Source organism: Crinia signifera, chromosome 7, assembly GCF_055691185.1.
Source record: "Crinia signifera chromosome 7, ASM5569118v1, whole genome shotgun sequence".
NCBI lineage: Eukaryota > Metazoa > Chordata > Amphibia > Anura > Myobatrachidae > Crinia > Crinia signifera.
In genome coordinates, this window is record NC_139223.1 from 186,196,867 (window position 1) to 186,220,700 (window position 23,834).

General features: G+C 46.5%; 1 protein-coding gene across 2 annotated transcripts in view; it reads right to left on the reverse strand.

Annotated features, from left to right (window-relative positions):
• Nucleotides 1-23,834, reverse strand: part of ITPRID2 (ITPR interacting domain containing 2) — a 65,728-nt gene that overhangs the window by 8,895 nt on the left and 32,999 nt on the right. For both annotated transcript variants that reach the window (XM_083154691.1, XM_083154690.1), the window contains exons 10-14: nucleotides 8,193-8,265; nucleotides 4,490-4,578; nucleotides 1,905-3,104; nucleotides 404-481; nucleotides 171-298 (exon numbers count right to left, since the gene is read on the reverse strand). In XM_083154691.1, coding sequence (XP_083010817.1) covers nucleotides 171-298; nucleotides 404-481; nucleotides 1,905-3,104; nucleotides 4,490-4,578; nucleotides 8,193-8,265 — 1,568 coding nt within the window. The remainder of the gene's footprint in view (nucleotides 1-170; nucleotides 299-403; nucleotides 482-1,904; nucleotides 3,105-4,489; nucleotides 4,579-8,192; nucleotides 8,266-23,834) is intronic.

Consider the following 23,834-nt stretch of genomic DNA (forward strand, 5'->3'; position numbering starts at 1 on the left):
ACAGACGCCCCGGTCAAGATACCGCTAACACTGTTGAAGTTCAATATGCAAATATACAGTCGGATAAGTTAAATATCCCGGATTTAAACGTAAACTATTTTGTGCAAAGATTTAAAAATGTATTACACAACCGCCAAGGCCTTTGCCTACTCGAGAAACATCCTACTTACCTCTCATCTTCCGTCAGGTGCTGATAAACCATGGTCTGCTGCCGCAACATGTTTAGCTCCAAGTCCATCATTTGTGAGCGGAACAGATTTAAGCTTCTTCTCATTATTTGGAGCTCCTGGAACGTATTCTGGGGGGGAATAAAAAGGATTTTTTAAATTTTATTTACCAACAAAGACAAACATCCAAAAAAATAAAAAATAAAATTTGTAACCCTGGGCATGGAAGAACTCACTTCATAAAGAGAGAGGATGGACGATCTCTGGGTACCATACGCACCAGCTATCACGTCATTTCCCCGCATTACAGGATGCTAAGAAAAGATAGAAGGCAGTTTGCAAGTTAAATAAAACCTGTAACACCCAGCGCAGTATCTCTGATCTGATTTGGCAACTACTGTATTGGGCCTTTTATCAGATTTATTTCTTATGTACTTTGAGACTTGGAAATGGAGAGCATAGTAAGAGTTGTACAGGTCGGGTCTCCAGTATCCATAGATCTGTTATCCGATAAGTATATTTCGTTTTGTTTTTTTTGTTGTTTTGTTTCTAAATAGGTTAACAATTTGGACATCTATGTATGTATGTATGTATGTATGTATGTATGTATGTATGTATGTATGTATGTATGTATGTATGTATGTTCCTAGGTCTTCATGTAAATTATAATAACATTAAGATTTAGCGAATTTTTAGCTGGTTAAAACAGCGATTCCTGCGGAATTCTTTCCACCCTTTCTTTTTTGGATATTAGAGCTCAGGATCTCAAACTTGGTCCTCAGGACCACACGCAGTCCATATTTTGCAGGTCTCACAGGATCACAAGTGAAATAATTAGCTCCACCTGTGGATCTTTTAAAATGTGTCAATGAGTAATGAATGCACCTGTGGGGTGACCTGGAAAACGTGAACTGTGTTAGGTCTTGAGGACCGAGTTTGAGAACACCTGTATTCGAGAGATCGGCAGCCCCTCATCCCAGAATCAGAAGTTCTCTCTCGGATACACACTTCTTTCCAAAACCCATTCCATGCTGTTCCCAACTATCAATATATGATCAGGCTCTCCAACAAACTTGAACCTTTAGAAGTTCTTAAAAAGATCTTCTACACTAGAGGCTACTTGTACACCCCGACTACTGTCACTACCTCCCATTTACTTTCTTCTACACTAAAACTGCTCCTTTCTGATCACTAGATCACATTCTCCCACCCTCTTTTTTCAGTAGAGCAATTTACTATCCCCACTGTATGTGGTTGTTCAGCAGTGTTGCGCCTGACAAAATGTATACAGGTACAGTATCCCGTATCCGTATATCCAAAAACCGAAACATTCCCAAAAAAGTGGTTTTTCAGAATATTTAGTTTTTTTGATTGTTTTGGCACCCTACCCCCACTTCATATTTACCACGTCCCCCCGGCGTCCGTGGCGGGCTTCAGGATCCTCTTCAGCGGCATCTCCGGTCCCAGGTGTGCATTGCGCCGGTGACGTCAGCGGCGCGCCTGCAATTTCGCACAATGCACCACTGGGACCGCTGAAAAGGAGCCTGAAGGCCGCCGTGGATGCTGGGGTACACCGTGGAACGAGGTAAGTATATTTAAAAAAAATATTCCAAAAACCAGAAAAATCCCTTATCCAAAATGCTTGTGGTCCCGAGCATTTCGGATAAGGGATACTCAACCTGTACTACAAAGCCATTGTTGCCTTCTAGTAACACTTTCGATCCTACTGTACATTACCTGTGAAAGATTTTGCAGGGAGCTTCGGATATCGTGTAGTACTCGGCGCAGCTGCATTTCAGTAGTGGATGGGGGAGAGCTTATATGTAGGGAACATCCAGAACACGATCGGTTAAGCGTTCCATAGGCAAATCGCTGATTAAGTGGACAGGAGAACGGGGACATCATAGAACCACAGGACGCGCCGGAAAAGTTAGGAACGCTGTGCGTGCTCCAAGTTCGTGCATGTTCACACAGCGGCCTGTCGTGCCAGTCAGACTGTAGGGAATGGAGGGAGCAGGAGGAATGGGACCGATGTGATGGAGCATGCACATAACAGGACGACTGGGGTCTGTGGCTTTGCTCTTCTGCCAATTGTCCCAGAGCACTTTTCTGGACATCTTTTGTGTCGGTTGCAGGAGGCCTGATAACTGTATATTTACTGGTAGCATTAGCTTCCTCTGTTTGTTCTGTACAGTCTTCCTCCTCCTCCTCCGGTGTATACTTGTAGGAAAACGAAGGAGGGCTGCACACAGTTGCTTTGCCGGAATTTAAGACAATGTTTACTTTGGACACCACTCTCACTGGGTTTAGCAGTGCCGAGGGCAGCGACTGAGTCCTTCTGAGTGGGTAACCGGAGTTGGAGAACTTGTGTCTTCGTTTCAATAGGTCTTTTGAGGTGATGCTACTGCGACCGGCTCTACTTCCTCCAACTTGAGAGGAACCGCATACTTTCTTTTGTGCCCTCCGTAATGCCACATTAACCCGATCCAGAGAACGGGAATCTGCACTACCCAAACCAGAATAGCGATCATAATCTGGAAAGCTGTCCATCTCTATAATATGATGAGTGGTATAAGGAATGGCTTCATATTCACTGGTGGTCTCCAATTCACTATCGGCCGTACATTCCTGCTGTAATTCAGACTCTTCTTCGCTGATGTCCTGAGTATGGTCTAAGACCAAGTTAAGGTTCTCGCTAGAACGGCCCTCATTGATTTGGCTTTCTGACTTAATGTCTAGAGTTAATTCTTTTTCCCCAAAAAACACCCCTCTTTCTATGCCAACCGGCGTTAAGAACTCATCTTCGATGTCAAAGTCAATGGATTCCCTTTGGTCAAGCGCAAGTGGCGTTCGTAGGTCTTCTCCTATAGAGGTTACCGTTGTTTCGCTGTCACAACTATCTGCGCTACTTCCCATTGCCTGCAATGAGTCTTGAACCTATCAAACAAGACAGAATGGGTCACATCCATACTATACCAAAATATCATCTACACAAGTACAGAAACACGTTAACCAACTCGATCTTATGAAAGCATGACCTCAACGCAATAAACATCCAGTGTCCGGCTCCCAGCATTCCCTACTCTAAACCCAGAGTGAACGCCAGTGTCCCCTGCTGGATGATCAAGAAATACAGAATATGAGCCTCTTCTAAAGTTTGCACACAGGCAACTGAAAACGTTTCAAACTCCTATTTCCGGTGGAGTTCTTTTAACAGTTTAGAAAGGGGTCATCATGACGTCTGTGCCAGTAACTAGACTGGACGGTTTCTAATCACTTATTTCCTTAATCATAGCTGAAGCGGCTATTACTGGTAAGAGAAGCAACATAGGGAATGTGTCCCTGGTCTTTATAAAAGGAAAAACCTTGAGAAACAGGATATTTGGCAGGCACTCAAGAGTATTTCAACACCCATGCGATGCAATCATGTCCATTTTAGCACATGAAGGCTATAATTATATCTATATATCTATCAGTATAATTACATACACCCAACCCGTCACATTAGCTGCTCGGGTGGAAGCCGGTGATAATGGAAGTCTGTTGCAGTATATGACTTCTAGCTTTTTGGCTTAAGTTTGTAATTAATACACAGTATTAATTAAATGCTTAGGTACGAATAAGTATCACAGTACACGTGATATTCAGCCACTGTGGAGAAGCATACACCTGTCGCTGCAGACCTGCCCTGAGCAATGCACGAGAGCCTTGCCTGCAGAGCCCCACACACAGGGGCAGTTTATTGAGCTCCGTGGTGTTATTAAGTGACTGGTACTTTATCACTGGCCAATCATCACCTTACCGTTGTTACAGGCTGGATTTGAAAGTCGAGTTAGGGGCTGATTGGCCGGTGATAAAGTACCAGCTACTGTACTTTATCACATCTCCGAGCTTAATAAATCTGCCCCACGGCTCCTTGATGACAGATCGGGATAATTAGCCTAAAATCTGCCTGGAAAAAATGACAGTGTGTAACACATCACAATCTACTCAGTGGTTTCAGAGTTAATAGCAATCAAACGCTCATTTGAAAATCACAATCAAACGCTCATTTGAAAGAGAACATATACACAAACACACACACACACACACACTAAAACTATGCACACTTGGGAAAAAGGGATAAAATAAAAACAACAGTTTGTACAAAGCACAGTAAATTGGAACAGACTCAATTTGGAGGTCATAGCATTTGGCACCTACAATTCCAATGTATGCGGGGTTACAGCTGTAAACAAGGATCTATAAACATCTGCCTGACAGACTATAGGAGAGTGAATGGACCAATAAAAAAACTGTAATGTTAGCAAATGATTCCTTACTGGAAGAGAATTTAGGAGGCAGTCACCAGACGTGTCTTCAGCAAATCCACTGCTATCTGAATGCTGGCTAGCGGTTCTTAGCAGATTATCTGTAAGGAGAGAAAGACCCTTATTCCGGCATCACCAGGTTCATTTTATTTTTATGAAGGAAAAAGAAGCTCAGCACATAAATGACGGATGGCAAACGTTATATGCCCAGGAGAGTGTACGGTACACCAGCACGTTATATGCCCAGGAGAGTGTACGGTACACCAGCACGTTATATGCCCAGGAGAGTGTACGGTACACCAGCACGTTATATGCCCAGAGGAGTGTACGGTACACCAGCTCTTTATATGCCCAGGAGAGTGTACGGTACACCAGCACGTTATATGCCCAAGAGAGTGTACGGTACACCAGCACGTTATATGCCCAGGAGAGTGTACGGTACACCAGCTCGTTATATGCCCAGAAGAGTGTACGGTACACCAGCACGTTATATGCCCAGGAGAGTGTACGGTACACCAGCACGTTATATGCCCAGGAGAGTGTACGGTACACCAGCTCGTTATATGCCCAGAAGAGTGTACGGTACACCAGCACGTTATATGCCCAGAGGAGTGTACGGTACACCAGCGCGTTATATGCCCAGAGGAGTGTACGGTACACCAGCACGTTATATGCCCAAGAGAGTGTACGGTACACCAGCACGTTATATGCCCAGGAGAGTGTACGGTACACCAGCACGTTATATGCCCAAGAGAGTGTACGGTACACCAGCACGTTATATGCCCAGGAGAGTGTACGGTACACCAGCGCGTTATATGCCCAGGAGAGTGTACGGTACACCAGCACGTTCTATGCCCAGGAGAGTGTACGGTACACCAGCACGTTCTATGCCCAGGAGAGTGTACGGTACACCAGCGCGTTATATGCCCAGGAGAGTGTACGGTACACCAGCACGTTCTATGCCCAGGAGAGTGTACGGTACACCAGCACGTTCTATGCCCAGGAGAGTGTACGGTACACCAGCACGTTATATGCCCAGGAGAGTGTACGGTACACCAGCACGTTATATGCCCAGGAGAGTGTACGGTACACCAGCACGTTATATGCCCAGGAGAGTGTACGGTACACCAGCATGTTATATGCCCAGGAGAGTGTACGGTACACCAGCACGTTATATGCCAGGAGAGTTTACGGTACACCAGCACTTTATATGCCCAGGAGAGTGTACGGTACACCAGCACATTATATGCCCAGGAGAGTGTACGGTACACCAGCACATTATATGCCCAGGAGAGTGTACGGTACACCAGCACATTATATGCCCAGGAGAGTGTACGGTACACCAGCACATTATATGCCAAGGAGATTGTACGGTACACCAGCACATTATATGCCCAGAGGAGTGTACGGTACACCAGCTCTTTATATGCCCAGGAGAGTGTACGGTACACCAGCACGTTATATGCCCAGGAGAGTGTACGGTACACCAGCGCGTTATATGCCCAGGAGAGTGTACGGTACACCAGCACGTTCTATGCCCAGGAGAGTGTACGGTACACCAGCACGTTATATGCCCAGAAGAGTGTACGGTACACCAGCACGTTATATACCCAGGAGAGTGTACGGTCCACCAGCACGTTATATACCCAGGAGAGTGTACGGTCCACCAGCACATTATATGCCAGGAGAGTGTACGGTCCACCAGCACGTTATATGCCCAGAAGAGTGTACGGTACACCAGCACGTTATATACCCAGGAGAGTGTACGGTACACCAGCACATTATATGCCAGGAGAGTGTACGGTACACCAGCACATTGTATGCCCAGGAGAGTGTACGGTACACCAGCACGTTATATACCCAGGAGAGTGTACGGTACACCAGCACATTATATGCCAAGGACAGTGTACGGTACACCAGCACATTATATGCCAGGAGAGTGTACGGTACACCAGCACGTTCTATGCCCAGGAGAGTGTACGGTACACCAGCACATTATATGCCCAGGAGAGTGTACGGTACACCAGCACATTATATGCCAGGAGAGTGTACGGTACACCAGCACATTATATGCCAGGAGAGTGTACGGTACACCAGCACATTATATGCCAGGAGAGTGTACGGTACACCAGCACATTATATGCCAGGAGAGTGTACGGTACACCAGCACATTATATGCCCAGGAGAGTGTACGGTACACCAGCACATTATATGCCCAGGAGAGTGTACGGTACACCAGCACATTATATGCCCAGGAGAGTGTACGGTACACCAGCACATTATATGCCAGGAGAGTGTACGGTACACCAGCACATTGTATGCCCAGGAGAGTGTACGGTACACCAGCACATTATATGCCAGGAGAGTGTACGGTACACCAGCACATTATATGCCAGGAGAGTGTACGGTACACCAGCATAGCAGCAGGTACATTTATGGGGATTATTTTACCAAACAGGGTGGCTCTTTCTAAACAGTGGTAGTCTACATGAGCCTTTTCCAAACTCTTTCACCAATCTGCACAAACCGTTTGGGTTTTACGTATACCCATGCTTGGCTACAGGTGACTTAATAATTCCCTCTGTTAATGTTTTATTTAAAAAAAATGTTTTCATTTTTCATACATTTACTATCCACATGGACTCTGGGAACATTTAAGAGTGCGGGGCCCATCGAAGCACCTGGTCTGAAGCATGGCGACCTAAGAGAGCCATACAAGGGGTTGCCCTACACTAATTGCTAAGATATCGACAATGGCACCCAAAAAAGTGAAACTCGCGTCGACCTTTCATTTTGACCTTTAGGGGTCTACCCTAGACATTAAAGATCTAATGTAACATACCCGTCCTAAAAAGCCCCACATTGAAAAACACATACGTGTGCATGGGCTTGACGTATTTATAACACTTTGATGTAGATAGATTTTCCTTTGGCCCTCCAGCTGTTGAACTACGCATCCCAGCATGCCCTGCGAGTTTTAGCATGGCCAAATAGCAAACCATGCAGGTATGCGTAGTTCAACAGCTGGAGACTCAAACACATGAAACCAACTTTATACACAGAAACGGATATTCATTTATCGCTTCAGACAGCGTCCAGCACTCCCGCCACAGGCTGCTTAACCGGAGGTTGTGACTAAAGGGTAATAAGAACCACACATTAGGATGCTATGGAGATGTATCAAGCCATGGAGAGAGATGATGCGTAGAAGGTGCCCAAAGCAAGCAATCAGCTTCTATCATGTATCTAGCAAAGTTGAAAAGACAGTTGGCCAATTGCTTGCTTTGACCCCACTTTCTCTCCAAGTCTTGAAACATCTCCCCTTATGGCTCTGCAGAAAGCAGCAAGCCAGTGTGTGTGTGTGTGTGTGTGTGTGTGATGTACAAATAAATGCATATAACACAAGCTGACGCAGATGTATTCAAAGTCGTTACAATTGATGCGTGGAAAGCTGTGCTAAGGGCTGTACTATGCTGTATTACTGGTGTAGGAATGAAGTGGGGAGAAGGTTAATTAAACCTAGCTGGCAGTTGCAGGCTCAGAACTACTCCTCTCCCCCCACATGATCTAGAACGCAGCAATCATTACAATCTGTTGATTGATGGTGAACATGTCTAAGGTCTGTAACCGTCGCTGGTGCTTGAAGCATGTTTCACAGCGCGACAATGATCACACAAAAGGGGGACTGCAAAGTAAAACGGAACAAGCTTCTTACCTTTGCCGATTTTTTCTGATGCCATCTGACCTATGGGCGGAACTTGGTGCGGTTCCTCCTCCGTGCTCTGCAACTACAGACAAACCCCAAAAAACAGTCAGAAGGAGTGAGTCGTATACACCTGGCAGGACACTGCATCTATAGCACCGACCCCATTGCAGCTAAATATAGAGGAGAATATCTCCATGGCGAAAGTCACCAGTGACAAACCTCAGGCCTCGAACAGCACACACACCTGTGACAAATACTCAGCACCGCGTAGAAAAGTAACCATAGGACAAAAACTAAAATAAAAGCTGCACAATGCTTCCCAAAATCACAAAGGAAGTACCTCGTGACATGTATTAAACACAGAAATCCGGTGTAAACAGCAGTTACTGAAAACATGAATCACTCCAGCGGTTTCCTGTGCTGCAAACGGAGGCAGTACAATAGTTTGGCAACTGTAAGACCTGGAGGTAGACATCCAACGTGGGCAGTAAAAGCTTTCAGCCTGCCCCATGCAGCGTTTAAAGAATTGATTTCTAGTGGAAATAATAATTGGGCACAGAACACCAATGATGTGGTACGTACAGTATTATGGTGTGAGGTGACACTTTAGTTTTGGATGTTTCAAAAGACAAATTTTTAGGCAGTAGAGGTTGAAGATCCATTCACTGTGTAAATTCATCTTAGCTCAAATCAATATCAGCTCAATGATCAGTGTCCCAAGTGTGACGCCGTCAGACTCTGCCCTCCGCGCTAATGGAAAACTTAGCTATAGTGGTAACCTCTAAATAAACCAAGGGTTACAGCAACAGTGAACCGGTCAGTCTACAGATCCAGTGTATAATTAACACTCATAATGCAACATAAGGGACGAGTAATCGGCCTCTCAAGGGATGCAATCAGTGGCAGTTTTTACCTATGGGCTGCTGCAGCGGGGGTCGGGACAGGCAGAGACCAGCGGTGGCGAGTACCAGCAGCGGAAGGTGGGGGGGCAGCATCACAGCATTCCCCCCTCCTCCACAGAGGTAAGAACCACCACTGGATGCAATAAAGGCCAGTATTCTGATAGGGATTATGCATGACACCCAGCTTTGAATAAAAGGCATGCACCGGAGTATCCGCTTCCCATACTTCAGCTAATGAAAAGTCTGTGTGCATCCAATCCAGTCTGCTCTGCATACAGCCCTGTAGCGACTGCCTGAGGTCTGCACTGTCTATCACTGCACTCCAGATAGACCGGATCAGTGAGATTGTCAGGACACCTGATCGCGTACTGTATCACTACACTCTGTGCATTGTGCCTCTATGTACATCTAGAACCGTGTAGGAGCACCGTGCTTCATCTATGTCAAGTGCTGCATCTAGACTTAAACCATTGTGGCAGGGACAGCATCGTTAAGGCCCATACACACTGGGCGACTGAGCTGAAAGGCGCTCAAAACAGCATGTTTGAGCGGCTTTCAGTTCAAAGCCGCCCAGTGTGTACGCCCCGGCGATGAGCTCTGCTGCGCGCTTCCGCAACATCGCCGGGAAAGCCGTTCATCTGCTGGTTATACCAACAGATGAGCGGCTTTTAGGACGGCTTTGCAAAGCGGTCTACTATGCAACGCCGTCCCCCCCCCCCTCCATCAGCGCCGGGCAGGGGGAAAGCTCCTCAGTGTGTATGCACTGAGCGGCTTTCCCCGCAGCGATGAACGCCATCATCGCTGTCCATAGGCATAGTTGCCCAGTGCGTATGGACCTTTACACATAAAAGTAATGTGGAAGATCCAATCAAGGGTTTAAACTGATCACGGTTGGGCTGATTAGCAGCACCTGCGGTTTCATAATAAAAGTGTTTCCAAGGAAGGAGGTCATGGATGGCGGTATAGCTGCCCAAATGATAGGCCGGGGTGTGGACCACTGGAGCTTTCTGAAGAGTTTGATCTATGCTGTGATTACCTGTATGCTGCTAGCTGTAACTATACTTGCCTATACGGTGTACCTGGTATGCTGTGACCTGTTCAAAAACAGAAGACCAAGACCTCATCTTGATCCAGTGTATGTGATTCCTGTACAGCACTTCTGAATATATGCACGCTATATAAGCAACTGGTAATAAATAATTAAATGAACCTTGAACTGATGTCAATATGGACTCTGGTCATGCTCCAGTACCCACAAGTAAAATCAAAATGAAAGGGGCAGCCCCTTACTTTATCACTGTGTATTAGGTTAAGAACGATCTCAAAAGATCAAAGATTCAGGGGATAACAAGGACCAAGAAAACAGCATGTATAATTCCTTTAGCACATAGATACAGATTGACATGTTATTCACCACGTGGCCCTCCGGCTACTGTGGAACTACATATCCCAGCATGCCCTTGCTATTTGGGCACTTATCTTCTTTGGCATAGTAACGTCACCCTGCAATATACACCTTTCCCTCATTAATGCTTCAGTGCAAGATGTGTAAGGGTAATCTTATGCAACGAAACAAAAAAAGGTAATTACACAGCACAACCTCAAGATGGCAGCATCCACCTGAGTGAAAGCTTCTACTTCCTCTATCCAGTGAGATGGGAAAATTACCAAGCAGGGAAAAAAAAGGAGGTCTGATAAGTATTGTGTTCTATTATGGCATTACCAGGAAGAACAAAAATCCACAATAAACAAAGTTTATTTTTATTTGTGCACCAAAACAAACCATGGCTCGGCTGTATAATAAAAGTAAAAAAATAGGAATTTAATACCTACCGGTAATTCCTTTTCACGTAGTCCTTATGGGATACTGGGAATGGTCTTAAGACATTGGGTATTAGAGGGTATCCGCAGGAGACAGGCACATCTATAACTTTGAAGCTGGGTGTGCTGGCTCCTCCCCTCTGATTCCCCACCCAGGAACCAGTTAATGAAAAACTGTGCCCGAAGGAGAATGTACATATGAGAGGAATAACTTGTATGTCACCTATGTAAACATAAGTGTGAATAGTGTGGTGAGATTTATGCCAGCACACCCGCATTCATACAAAATAAAAAACAACTATAATACCACCAACTGGATGGATTTTCCTTAACAAGGTCACTGAACTAGACCTTAGAACCAGAAGACCATAGGTTAACTTCTGAACTTTATAAGCAGAATAAAGCTGCAGCCAGACCCCCGCACAGGGCGGGCGCCCAGTATCCCATAAGGACTACGTGAAAAGGAATTACCGGTAGGTATTAAATTCCTATTTTCACTAACGTCCTTGATGGGATACTGGGAATGGTCTTAAGACATTGGGGATGTCCCAAAGCTTCCAGAACGGGAGGGTACGTGCGGAGACTGCTGCAGTACCGCCTGCCCAAACTGGGTATCTTCTTTGGCTAAGGCATCAAACTTGTAAAATTTTACAAAGGTGTGTTGCCCTGACCATGTAGCAGCTCTACAGAGCTGCAGAGCTGACACACCCCGAGCAGCCGCCCAGGATGCGCCCACCGATCTGGTGGAATGAGCCTTTAAAACCGGAGGTGTCGGCATGCCTGCCGTCACATAGGCTTGTTGGATTGTGGTCCTAATCCATCTAGCAATGAATTGCTTTGATGCAGGGTGTCCTTTCTTTTGTGCGTCATAGAGAATGAATAGACAATCTGTCTTCCTGATTCTTGACGTCCTCTGGACATACACACGCAAGACACGCACAACATCCAGGGATACCGGAATATCCGGTGAACTAGATGCAGACGGGACTACAATTGGCTGATTAAGGTGAAAGGAAGAGATCACCTTAGGAAGAAATCGCGGGTTAGTTCTCAACTCCGCTCTGTCTGAGTGAAAAATTAGATAGGGGCTCTTACAGGAGAGAGCTCCCAATTCGGACACTCTTCTAGCCGAGGCTAGGGCCAAAAGGACCACCGCCTTCCAGGTGATATACCGCAATTCTATCGACTCCAAGGGTTCAAACCAGGAGGATTGAAGAAAATTAAGAACAACATCCAAACTCCAAGGAGGTGTAGGAGGTACAAAGGGAGGCTGGATGTGAAGCACTCCCTGAAGGAATGTTTGTACTTCCGGGATGGTAGCCAATTTCTTTTGGAAGAATATGGACAGGGCCGAGATCTGGACTTTTAGTGAGCCCAGACGGAGACCCAAATCCAATCCCGCTTGTAAGAAGCACAATAACCTGTTCAGGTTAAACTTCGCCGGGGGGACCTTCTGCTCCTCGCACCAACCCACGTACTTCCTCCAGATCTTGTAGTAGTGGGTGTTTGTTACCGGCTTTCTGGCCTGAATCATCGTGGTGATAACTGATGAATGCAGACCCTTCTGAGCTAAGATTTTCCGCTCAGCCTCCACGCCGACAAACGTAGCCGCCCTAAATCTTGGAAGACGCAAGGGCCTTGTGTGAGTAGATCTCTCCTTAGAGGCAGGGGCCAAGGATCCTCGATCAGCAGGCTCTGTAGATCCGAGAACCAAGCCCTTCTTGGCCAGTCCGGAGCCACCAGAATGGCTTCCACTCCCTGACTTCGAACCCTTTTTAGAACTCTTGTCAGAAGCGGTATGGGTGGAAACAGATACACCAAGGGAAACACCCATGGAATTGTCAGGGCGTCTATTGCCACTGCGCTGGGATCCCTGGTCCTTGTGCAGTACATGGGGACTTTGTGGTTTAACCGGGATGCCATCAGATCTATCGATGGCTGGCCCCAACGGTCCGCAATTGCTGCAAACACCTGTGAATTCAGGCTCCATTCCCCGGGGTGGAGGGCGTGACGACTTAGGAAGTCCGCCTCCCAATTGTCCACACCCGGGATAAAGATGGCCGACAGAGCCACCACGTACGTTTCCGCCCAGGTCAGGATCTTGGAAGCTTCCTTCATGCAAGTCCTGCTTTTTGTGCCTCCCTGGCGATTTATGTAGGCCACAGTTGTGGCATTGTCGGACTGTATCTGGAGCGCCCGACCTTGGAGGAGATCCTGGGCTTGTAACACTGCATAGTATACAGCTCTCAGCTCCAGGATATTGATGTGGAGTCTCGCTTCCCACCGAGTCCACTGACCTTGAAAGGTCCTGTCCATGGTCACAGCACCCCATCCCTGCAGACTCGCATCTGTCGTGAGTCGCACCCAATCCTGGATGCCAAATCTCCGACCTGCAAGCAGGTTCGACTCCTGAGTCCACCATAGAAGGGACTGCCGGGACTGATGCGACAGAGAAATCCTCTTGTACATCAGGAGATGAGAGCCCGACCATTTTGCCAACAGATCCAGTTGGAACACCCTGGTATGAAAGCGTCCAAACTGAATGGCCTCGAATGTGGCCACCATCCTGCCCAATAGCTGGATGCATTGGTGAACCGACACCTGAGGCTTTGCCAAAATCACCATCACCAGGGATTGTATGGCTTCCATCTTCTCCCGAGGGAGGAAAATCCTTTTCAACTCTGTATCCAGGAACATTCCTAGAAAGAGGATACGACGCGACGGCGTCAGGGAGGACTTGGGGATATTTAGGATCCACCCATGCTCGGATAAAATCTGCCTGGTCTTTGCTATATCCTGCAGCAGGACCTGTTCCGACCTTGCTTTGATCAGCAAGTCGTCCAGGTAAGGGATAATGTTGACACCCGACCTCCTGAGCAGTACCATCATTTCTGCCATCACCTTCGTGAACACACGCGGCGCTGATGACAGGCCGAATGGCAGCGCTCTGAATTGAAAGTGCAGATCTTTCAGCGCAAACCTCAGGAAAGCCTGATGTGGACCCCATATTGGTATGTGGAGGTAGGCGTCCTTTACATCCAGCGATGCTAAGAACTCTCCCTCCTCCAGGGTTGCTATTACTGCCCGGAGGGACTCCATCTTGAATTTGTAAACCCTTAAAAAAGGGTTTAGTGACTTTAAATTTAAAATGGGGCGCACCGAGCCGTCCGGCTTCGGCACGAGGAACAGATTGGAATAGTAACCCCTTCCTTGTTCCTGCAATGGGACAGGTGTGATAACCTGTGACGTCAGCAGGCGTTGTATTGCCTGCTGCAGGTTCACTCGGTCTGCATGTAGAGCCGGCAGACCTGATTTGAAGAACCTGTGAGGGGGAGGTTTTTCGAATTCCAACCTGTAGCCGTTGGTAATAAGATCTCTCACCCAGGAATCCAGGTGAGAGACTGACCATACTTGGCTGAAAGCTGACAGGCGACCCCCCACCTCGCAAGTGACTCCAGGGTCGGAACCCGAGTCATTCGACTTGCCGGCTGTAGCCTTGGATATAAGGTCGTCAAGTTCACTACCAAATAACTTTTCTCCCTTAAAAGGCAAACTTTCCACGCTACGTTTAGACTCTGGATCAGCTACCCACTGTCTTAACCAGAGGGCCCTGCGGCCTGAAACCGCCATTGCGGAAGAGCGAGCATTTATAGCTCCAAGCTCCTTCTGCGTGTCACACAGGATCTTTGCAGTATCCTGGATATGGCGAAGTCTCTCTCCGACCTGCGCCATTGACATATCGGCCAGCATGCCTTCCTGGATTTGAGAAGCCCATGTATAAATGGACTTAGCCATCCAACAACTGGCGAGGACAGGTCTCTGAGACGCCCCACTCGCAGTGTACATGGACTTAAGGGTAGTATCCAGTTTTTTGTCTGTACTATCCTTGAGTGTTGCTGCCCCTGGGACGGGGAGAACCACCTTCTTGGACAGTCTGGACACTGATGCATCCACAACCGGAGGCTCTTCCCACACCGCTCTAGTGGCGGGATCAAAGGGAAAATTGGACTTAAACCTTTTAGACAGTTGGAAACGCTTTTCAGGTTGTTTCCAAGCCTCCTTAAACGTCTCATCAAGGTCAACTTGTTCAGGATAAACAATTTGCTGTTTCCTTTGGGACCCAAAGAACGGGTCACCTTCCTGCATGTCTGCTAAAGGAAGGTCGAACACTTCTCTTATTGCTGTAATAAGAGGTTCTGGGCCTCTAAGAGATGACTGTGAATCAGGGATCAGAGCCCCGTCGTCCACATTATCATCTGTGTCGTCACCCGCCTGTAGATCATCATCTGAATCAGGCAACATGGCGGTCGCAGCACGCTTCCGTGACTGGCCCGTGGTGGTGCTTATATTATCCACCCGTGCGGCTAAAACTGTTAAGTCCTGCTGCACCTGTTTGGTCTGCATTGTATTTGCAGCCAATTGTGTTGACACTGCCTGCAGCATGGTTTTAATGCCTGCCGCCCATTCAGGCTCCTGTGAGTCTGATTGAGGAGTAATCTGGGATGAACCCCCTGTCCCACTCGTTTGAGTGGACATGCATTCCTCACAAGTAATCTGTGAGGTGGATTTAGGCACAAACCTGCTGCTGCAAATGAGACAGGTTAACTTCCTCACCATGTTGAAGGAATAAGTAACCTTTTTTCCACAAACACACCACAATCACAATGAAATAAATATATATATATATTCAGTGTGCAGTGTATAGCAGCTATATATGTGTGAGCTCTATCACTGGAAGTGTGTAGCTTAACAAGCACGTGGGGGAGCGCTCAGATTACACTGAGGAGACCAGCACACCCTGTACAACCTTAACTCCTATTTAGGAGTTGGTAACACGCATAAACACAGAACAGTGTGATCAATTAAGCGATCTTAGCGCTAAATACACTTGCTGTTTTCTGCAGATTTCCTCTGTCCAACACCTCACCGCTGAGGAGTGATCTGGAGACAGTAATGGCGCCCAGGGAGAAGCAGGAAGTAGTGTATGCGCGCTCAGAGCTCTGGCCTCGCTCCGCTGAAGCCCCGCCCCCCTGTGATGGCGCAGGGGCTTCACTGATCTTTATACTGGCGCTGGCTGTCAGTTTTAATGGCGCCCTCACACTGAACAGCGTTTTATAGTGGGATCTGCCCTGGTAGCCCAGGGACTGTCACCCGCAGCCAGTTTGTGACAGGGGGTCTGCGCAGCCCCTGTGCAGGGTACCGCGTCTGCCGCCGCCGCCATCTTGCCGCACAATGAGCCGGGGTACCCCACTGTGGGGACCCCGGTTTCTACTCACCACAGACGTCTTCGGACTGTGTCAGGAGTGTGCGGCATGCTGGGGGTGAGTATCACTGCAGCGCAATGCCCGTGAGTACAAACACCCTCTCAGGACAGTGGTCCTGCAGCAGGGACAGCTCGGTACCTTAAGAGGCCTGCAGCTGAACCCTCCTCAACTGACTCCCTCGAAGCAGGGATACTGTGAAGTCCAACACAGTAACCCCAAAATAATAAAAGAAAATAAACTGAAGACAAACTCTCTGGAGCTCCAGCAGTGTGCATCCTCTCCTGAGGGCACATTTTTCTAAACTGGTTCCTGGGTGGGGAATCAGAGGGGAGGAGCCAGCACACCCAGCTTCAAAGTTATAGATGTGCCTGTCTCCTGCGGATACCCTCTAATACCCAATGTCTTAAGACCATTCCCAGTATCCCATCAAGGACGTTAGTGAAACATAAATTCCTACAAAAGATTTATAGTAAGCCAGCTCACATAGGCAACAATCACACTTCAAGGCCTTTCCAGTGACCCTCACATATTCTAGCATTGCCACATTCAGGACCTAAGTTCTAGCCAGTATTATATGCTACACAGAAATATGGGTGTACAGTATTTCGACCATAATAAAAATACATTCAGAAAGTGCTCTAGGGAAGTCCCCCCCCCCCCCCCCCCCCTTAAAGTGTCTCACAGGGGAGATTCAAATCATTGGAAAGATATCACTACTTCACACAGATTCTGCTTCTCCGTTCCCCCTGACATTCCGTTCCCCCTGACATTAAGGGGGAAATTTACTAAAGGAAATTTGTAAAAAATAGGTGTAAAAATAGGTGTATTTGTATCCAGAAATACACTTATTTTTAACGTTTTCTATCCCGAAAATACGGCAATTCATATTCGTATTGATAGCACATCAATACGAACACGAATTGCCGTATTTTCGGGATAGTAAATTTCAAAAATAAGTGTATTTCTGGATACAAATACACCTATTTTTACACCTATTTTTTACAAATTTCCATTAGTAAATTTCTCCCTAAGTGTCTCCCCCCCCCTCACCTAGGTTTCTCACCTCAAGACTTCTTTGTTCTCCCTAAACCAGTGGTTCCTAAACGTTTTTAAATCACAGCACCTCAGAGTACCAGAATTTTTTTCATGCCACCCCATTTTTTTTTTTTTAAGTAAGTAAATTATGTTTATATATCTCATCCTTGGGATCAGTTATGTGTAAATGGACAGGATTCACTTCTGTTTGTCCACAATTTCCCTATTACATTGGTCATAAATAATGTGAATTTGACATGGACCACCATAATATCCCAGGGAGCCATGGCGCACAGTTTGGGAACCACTGCCCTAAACTAGAGAATATTTTCTCTCATCCACTACTAACCTCCATGGAGACCAATGCATCCCCCTCACAACTCAAAGTATTTTCTAAAAAATGCCCATGTCCTAGTGCAATTTGGGCCCTTTTCCCCAGATTGACGCATCGCGATGAGAAATCATGTGAATAGCGTCAAATCGTATGGGTTTTACCTCAGATTCCGATCGCAGCCAGAGATCGCCATAGCTGCCACAAAGATTTATTGTATCTGGCAGCAAAGACTGGGATCGCATAAGATACATCCTATGGAAAAGTACCGCATACAGTGTTATCTTATGCGATCCTGCTACCTGGAAAGTTACCGGGGAGTTCGAGGGAAATCGCATCCGACTTTAGGGCTCCGATAAGCCGCACAAATGTATGTGGGCCTTAACGCTGACGCGCCAAAAGCCATGCAGCATACATAACTCACAAGGGGCAGCTACTGTGTCCTTTCATATGGCCCAGCCGTTGGGAAGTAGCCGGATCGAACCACCGGAAAGGACGGCTGCTTGGCCGTGGCTGTCCTATCAGGTTAGTGTATGCAGAGGACAATGGGAGCCTCTCACACACCTGTCGTTTGGTGTGCGATTTTCACTCCCCCCTTCCCCCAACCGGACATCACTGTAATTCCCGCCCCCAAATTCACACTGCACCGGCTCACGGAGCCGAAGCCTGTGAAAGGCCCAAATGTCAGGCAAAAAGCAAGACAAAGTCCGTCCGGCTTTTTGCTGACCGGTTAAATCCGGTGTGCGAAATAGCCCTAAGGCCTACTTGACCACTGCATGATCCCTACCATCCAACCCACTGCATCTTCTCCAACCTGTCCCCTTTAGAATGGGAGCATTCTGTATCTCACATAAATATGCCCAGTTATGCTGGCTGCCATATTGTAATCTGCCTAGTTTGTATACTGCCCATAGCAACCAACTGGCTTCTAGTTATCACTTATCAAGTGAATTGAATAAGATGACCGCTAAACGCCGACGGTCATGTCCTCTTTAGAAGATTTGACACATCCCCCTTTGTTTGCAGCACGGATCTAAACCCATGCAATCCGTGTGGTAGCAACGTCTCCCACCCAAGACTAGAAAGGGGCACATACAGTAACACAGCGGCCTCGAAGTGGTTGTATATCATCGATGGAATTAAAAGTATATAATCCATTCCGTCAAATGCTACAACCACAAAGTTATGGCGAAGGAGCGCTTGTATGGGTGTCACTATAATCTGCTTTTCCAGCTGCAGTTAATTTTTTTTTTTAAAACAAGATATTACTGTGGTTTATTAAAAAGGAAATGTATGCTTATCTAATGCTGCAAGAACACAGCATTCCCAGTGACCAGCCCAGTATAAAAACAAGTGACAATTACAGCTTCTGGAAAAATACAGAAATACGGGAGAAGACTTCCTTTGTTTAAAGAAAAAGCTTCTTACCAACCTAAAACGTCTGTTTCCTGTCGGTATTACCTACCCCTCGCAAGCTGCAGAATTAAACACATTGCACTGCAAGGAAAAATAAGAAAAACCACTTGGCAACTTCCAGCAAAACTGAATGGTTACAGTAATGAAGGGGTCTCTATACTAATGGGGCCTACAGATGGCGTGATTTCACTAGATTTTAATTCCAGAAAGATTGGCCAGGTACACACCTACAGATTTAGCTGTCCAATCTATCTGGTGGGAACAAAAATCTGGCAATGTATGGGAGCAAATAAGAATCATCTATTTGCTCCCAAATGCTGAACAAACAAACAAACAAACAAACAAACAAATAGTAATTCAGATAAATTGGTAAAAGTGGTTTGATTTATCAAATTAAACCGAATAATAATTTTTATCCATTTTCCAGTGTTTGGGAGTGATTTCCTCTCATACTGTACATCCCAGATTTTTGTTCCCATCAGAAAGATTGAACAGATAAATCTGTATGGGCGGGATGTACTAAACCGGAAATGCTGTAAACCCCCCGTTTTACCGCATTTTCATATGTACTAACACCCCGCCGCCATGTTTCCGCAGGGCAGGGTATCGCCAGAAGCCTATGAGCTTCTATTGGCCACCCGCCACCCCACGTCTCCCCCCCCCCCCCCCCCCCCTCTGGCTTACCTTACTGCAGGTCCTCCTGGACCTGGAAGGTAAACCCCTCCTCCCCCTAGCAAGGCAGACGGACGTCCTTCCGGCTGCAGTGGGGAGGAGGCGGCGCCGGGTACAGCCACGCTTAGCTGTCCTCGGCGTGAGGGGAGAAGGAGGCACCAGGGAGGTGACGGAGACCCCCCGGACAGGACTGGGAGAAGAGCGAAAGCACGAACGACGCATAGAAAAAGCGCGACAACAAGTTTTGGATTTAAGGGAATGGGATTTGTTCCATCACTAGTGTGATCACATAGCAGAAAGGTAGCAGCCTTTGGGTAAAATAGTGTATCCCAGTAACCCCTGCCAGAAAGACAATTCCCACGCCAGTCGCTGCATTAGAACTCTGCAAGTTAACACTCCTCAACCAACATCAGGGTCATGAAAATGAGGGAGTGACAACACTGGCAACTTAATACACCTGAAAATCCAAAACAAGAAAAAGGTAAAAAAAAAAAAGGATGCCCACAAATAAAGGCAGCATTGTGCAGAAGCTTTACTTTGCCCTTTAAACTTTCTTGACATAACTGTGTAGGCGATGTTGTTGATTGGTCTTTATACTTCTTACGCAAGCATAAAAATAAATAAGCATTTAATCATACCATCTAGGTGCAGCGATGGCTAAGATGTTTATACTGAACTAAGCGCCAAACTTTTTGAATTCAGCACAGCCTATCAGAATGAAAGTTAGATTTTTTTTTTTTTGCAACTTGTTTTAAACGGAATCCACAAGTCCCCAAAACATACCATTAGCAAATAAAACCTACTCAGCAAACATACCAATATGGTCTGTGGAAGTAATAAGCCCTGTGCCATACGAAGAAACGTGCCCAACCATAATAATGGCCAGTATATACAGTGACAGGCACAACAGTAGTCTTCTATTTTAGGATACTGCAGCTGGCATACGGTGTTCCAGCAGAGCCATCCAATAATGTTAATGGAGAAGTAGAGCTTAATTTGCAACAGAGAAGTCCAATGGAAGGGATAGTAAGTCAGATTATGACAATTGAATAGTCAACCACGAAACGGCAACAGTGTGAGGTTGAACCAGACTTTAACATCAGATTTGAAATTGTAAGGTAGACAGATAAAAAACGCATTTTTAGCATGTCAGCAAGCAGGGTTCAACCTAAAAGGTGGCTATACACTTAGCCGCGGTATCGCAACTCTCTGCAAGGTAGCCGCCTGCAGTGGCGTAACTATAGCGGTGGCAGGAAGGCGCAGAGAAAGTGTGGGCGCTGGGGTTATAGTTACCCGCTGCTGTCTGCCGGTACCTGCCTGCCGCATCTGTCTGCGGTCACAGTTCCGGCGCCGGCTCCTGCTGCTATAATGAAAAGTGACACTTAGAAAATGGCTGGCCCCATACTGCAGACAGTTTTTGAGGATGCTAGAGGAGGTGGTGGCCTCCTCTAGCAACCTTAAAAACGGTCTGCAGTATGCCATTTTCTAAGTGTCACTTTTCATTAGAGCAGCAGGAGCCGGTGCCGGGAGAGACGGCAGGCAAGGTACGGGCATAATGCAGGGGTTGTGTGTGTGTGTGTGTATACAATAAGTAGTTACACCACTGGCCGCCTGGCGCTCCAGCAGCTATATCGCACATGATACATAAAATGTAGTCATTTTGCATCGGATGTATCACATGCAATTCCATTCACTGCCCCTGTAATAGTGCATGGGGGCCTTAACACTGTACCCATTCTTATGGCAAACATTTTGGAGGTCTCCAACCCATCAGTAATTAAAATGTTAGGAGTGTAGCCCTCTGTACACACTGCAGCACTAAGACCCATAGTATGCAGAGAAGCGCAACCTTCAACTTGAAGTGTTACAGCTGCCATCTCTATGATGTAATAGTGTCAGAGAGAAGTACAGTACTGCACATGTGTTTGATACCACAGCTAACCCCTGCATTACCACGGTGTTCCCAGGTTAGGGTGCAGAAGAGTGAGAAGAAGGGTTAGCATGCCTGCAAAAAATGTGTCAGTCCATCAAGTTGCCGCAGTGTGTATGCTCGAATCTCATACCCGACCCTAGAAATAGTCTGTCCTATAAACTTTGACTAAAGTTCTTGTGAAATGTTAAGACACAGAGCCATATAGAAGAAACACTTCCTTCACAACGGCATTATGGAGCTCAAAGGCCACAGAGATCTAGGACTACAAAAGTGGTCCGAGAGGTTAGTTTTGGTGGACTACAAGCCGATTCTGTGGAGGAAGTATCGTCCCAAACCACTGTATTTGTAAAACTTTGCCACTGGAGGCCACCATCACAGAGGACAACATTACTGAAGTGTGGGCCAGCGGAGGTGGATACCAGGGTTACTGTGGAAAAGTTAGGGAAGGACCTAGGCATCTTATGAGGATGCAGCCAATTACACACCACAAAAAGCTTGGCCTGAGCAAGGATTCTGCTCACTGGTTGCCTCCTCAGCCGCTCTGAGTGCAGAAGAAGGAGGCTTGAGTGACTCGGTTCCACAATATACTTGCAAGGTTTGATGGCAGTTGCTCAGACTGACTGGGATATTAGTTGTGATGAATCCTGGATCTACAGTTTTGACTACGAGGACAGCCATTCCAGTGGGCACCAGATGGAGTTCCGCAGTCACTTGAGAACAGTGTGGCCAAGAAGATGGTGGCTGTTTTTGTGGCAAGAACTGGTCAGGTAAGAAATTGTACCACTTGTGCAGCAGTGCAGTCACTAAACATTGATACTGCAACCATGAACAAACCCAGGAGAAGAACCAGATGGTTTTCCTCCATGGATGTCAAGCATAAACAAATGGTTATTTTCTCCCCCCGAAGGGTCCAAGACACAGAGCATAGCTCCACCCCCGACAACTGTGAAGCTCCTCCAACATATTTTGATTGGCTCACAGGCCAATCAGTCAAAGAAAATGGAGGACTATCGACAGGTAAAATCATTGATGGTCATCCATTGCATACTATGCCACTATCCATTATCAGTTGCACTATTGCCATCAATTGCAACAATGACCATCCCTAATTTGGCTGCCACAAGTAGGTACTAAAAGATAATTTGTTTCCATTACAAAAGCCGACGCTTGAACGAAAAGAGGTTTAGGGATACATTCATTAAGATAGGCGTTCTGTTAAAAATGGAATGTTGACAAGATCAACCAATCAGATTCTACTTCTTTATTTAGCACCATCTAGAACAGTGATTTTCAACCTTTTCCATCTCGCGGCACACCAACGAGACTTTAAAATTGCCAAGGCACACCATCAGGACCCCACAGGGGAAAGAAAAAAAATACACACACACAGTGGCCCCCACAGTAGTACCAATACAGTATTGTTGTCACATAACCAGCAGAAAGAGAATGTAAGAAAGCAGGGACACAGATAAAGAACTAGAAGCAAGAGACCACTTTAAAAAAACAACAATACAGTATATGGATAACAAAAAAGATATCTGTTCAAAAGGCTAGTACTGGAACAAGTATGTTTTAACTGGCCGTGGTTTTATATTATATGCGTAAAATGAATAGATATATGAAAAGAACAATGTCTCCGAGGGGAGAAGTCAGTCACTCTTCTAATGGGGGCCTTAAAACACACTGGGAATATGGCCTCCTATAATTATATGTTACAATGTAACATAATATAATTATAGGAGGCCATAATCCCATGTAACATAATATAAGAGCAACCTATAATAATAGGACATACATTGCACATTTGTTCATTAATTCTAATCTTGCAGGAAGCTGGCCCTCCATGAAAATTAATTAAGAAAACGTTTATTACAGCCAGAGGCCCGCTTATCCCGCATCTTCCTCCTGCCACACACAGACTGTGTGGAGTGTGGACAAGGAGCAGCGACGGGTGGAGGAGAGGAGATGGACCCGGAGGAGCAGCAGTGGTGCACGGGCAGGCAACGTGGCGTGTGTGACCTATGAGTTACCACAGGTCACGCGCCTTCCTGCGTATGCAACCAGGGGCTGTGCAAGGCAAAATACCCAGCGGGCGGAAGCGACTGATATCCAGATACCCGGAGGGCGGCATCGGCTGAAACCGATAGCAGCGGGAGCCGCACACTGAAGTGGCCAGCTATGGTAAAACAGACAGGGCACACCGGTTGAAAATCGTTGTTCTAGAAGATCAATCGATTCTGATTTGTTGCTATGAGCAAAATCCCATCTTCAATAGGA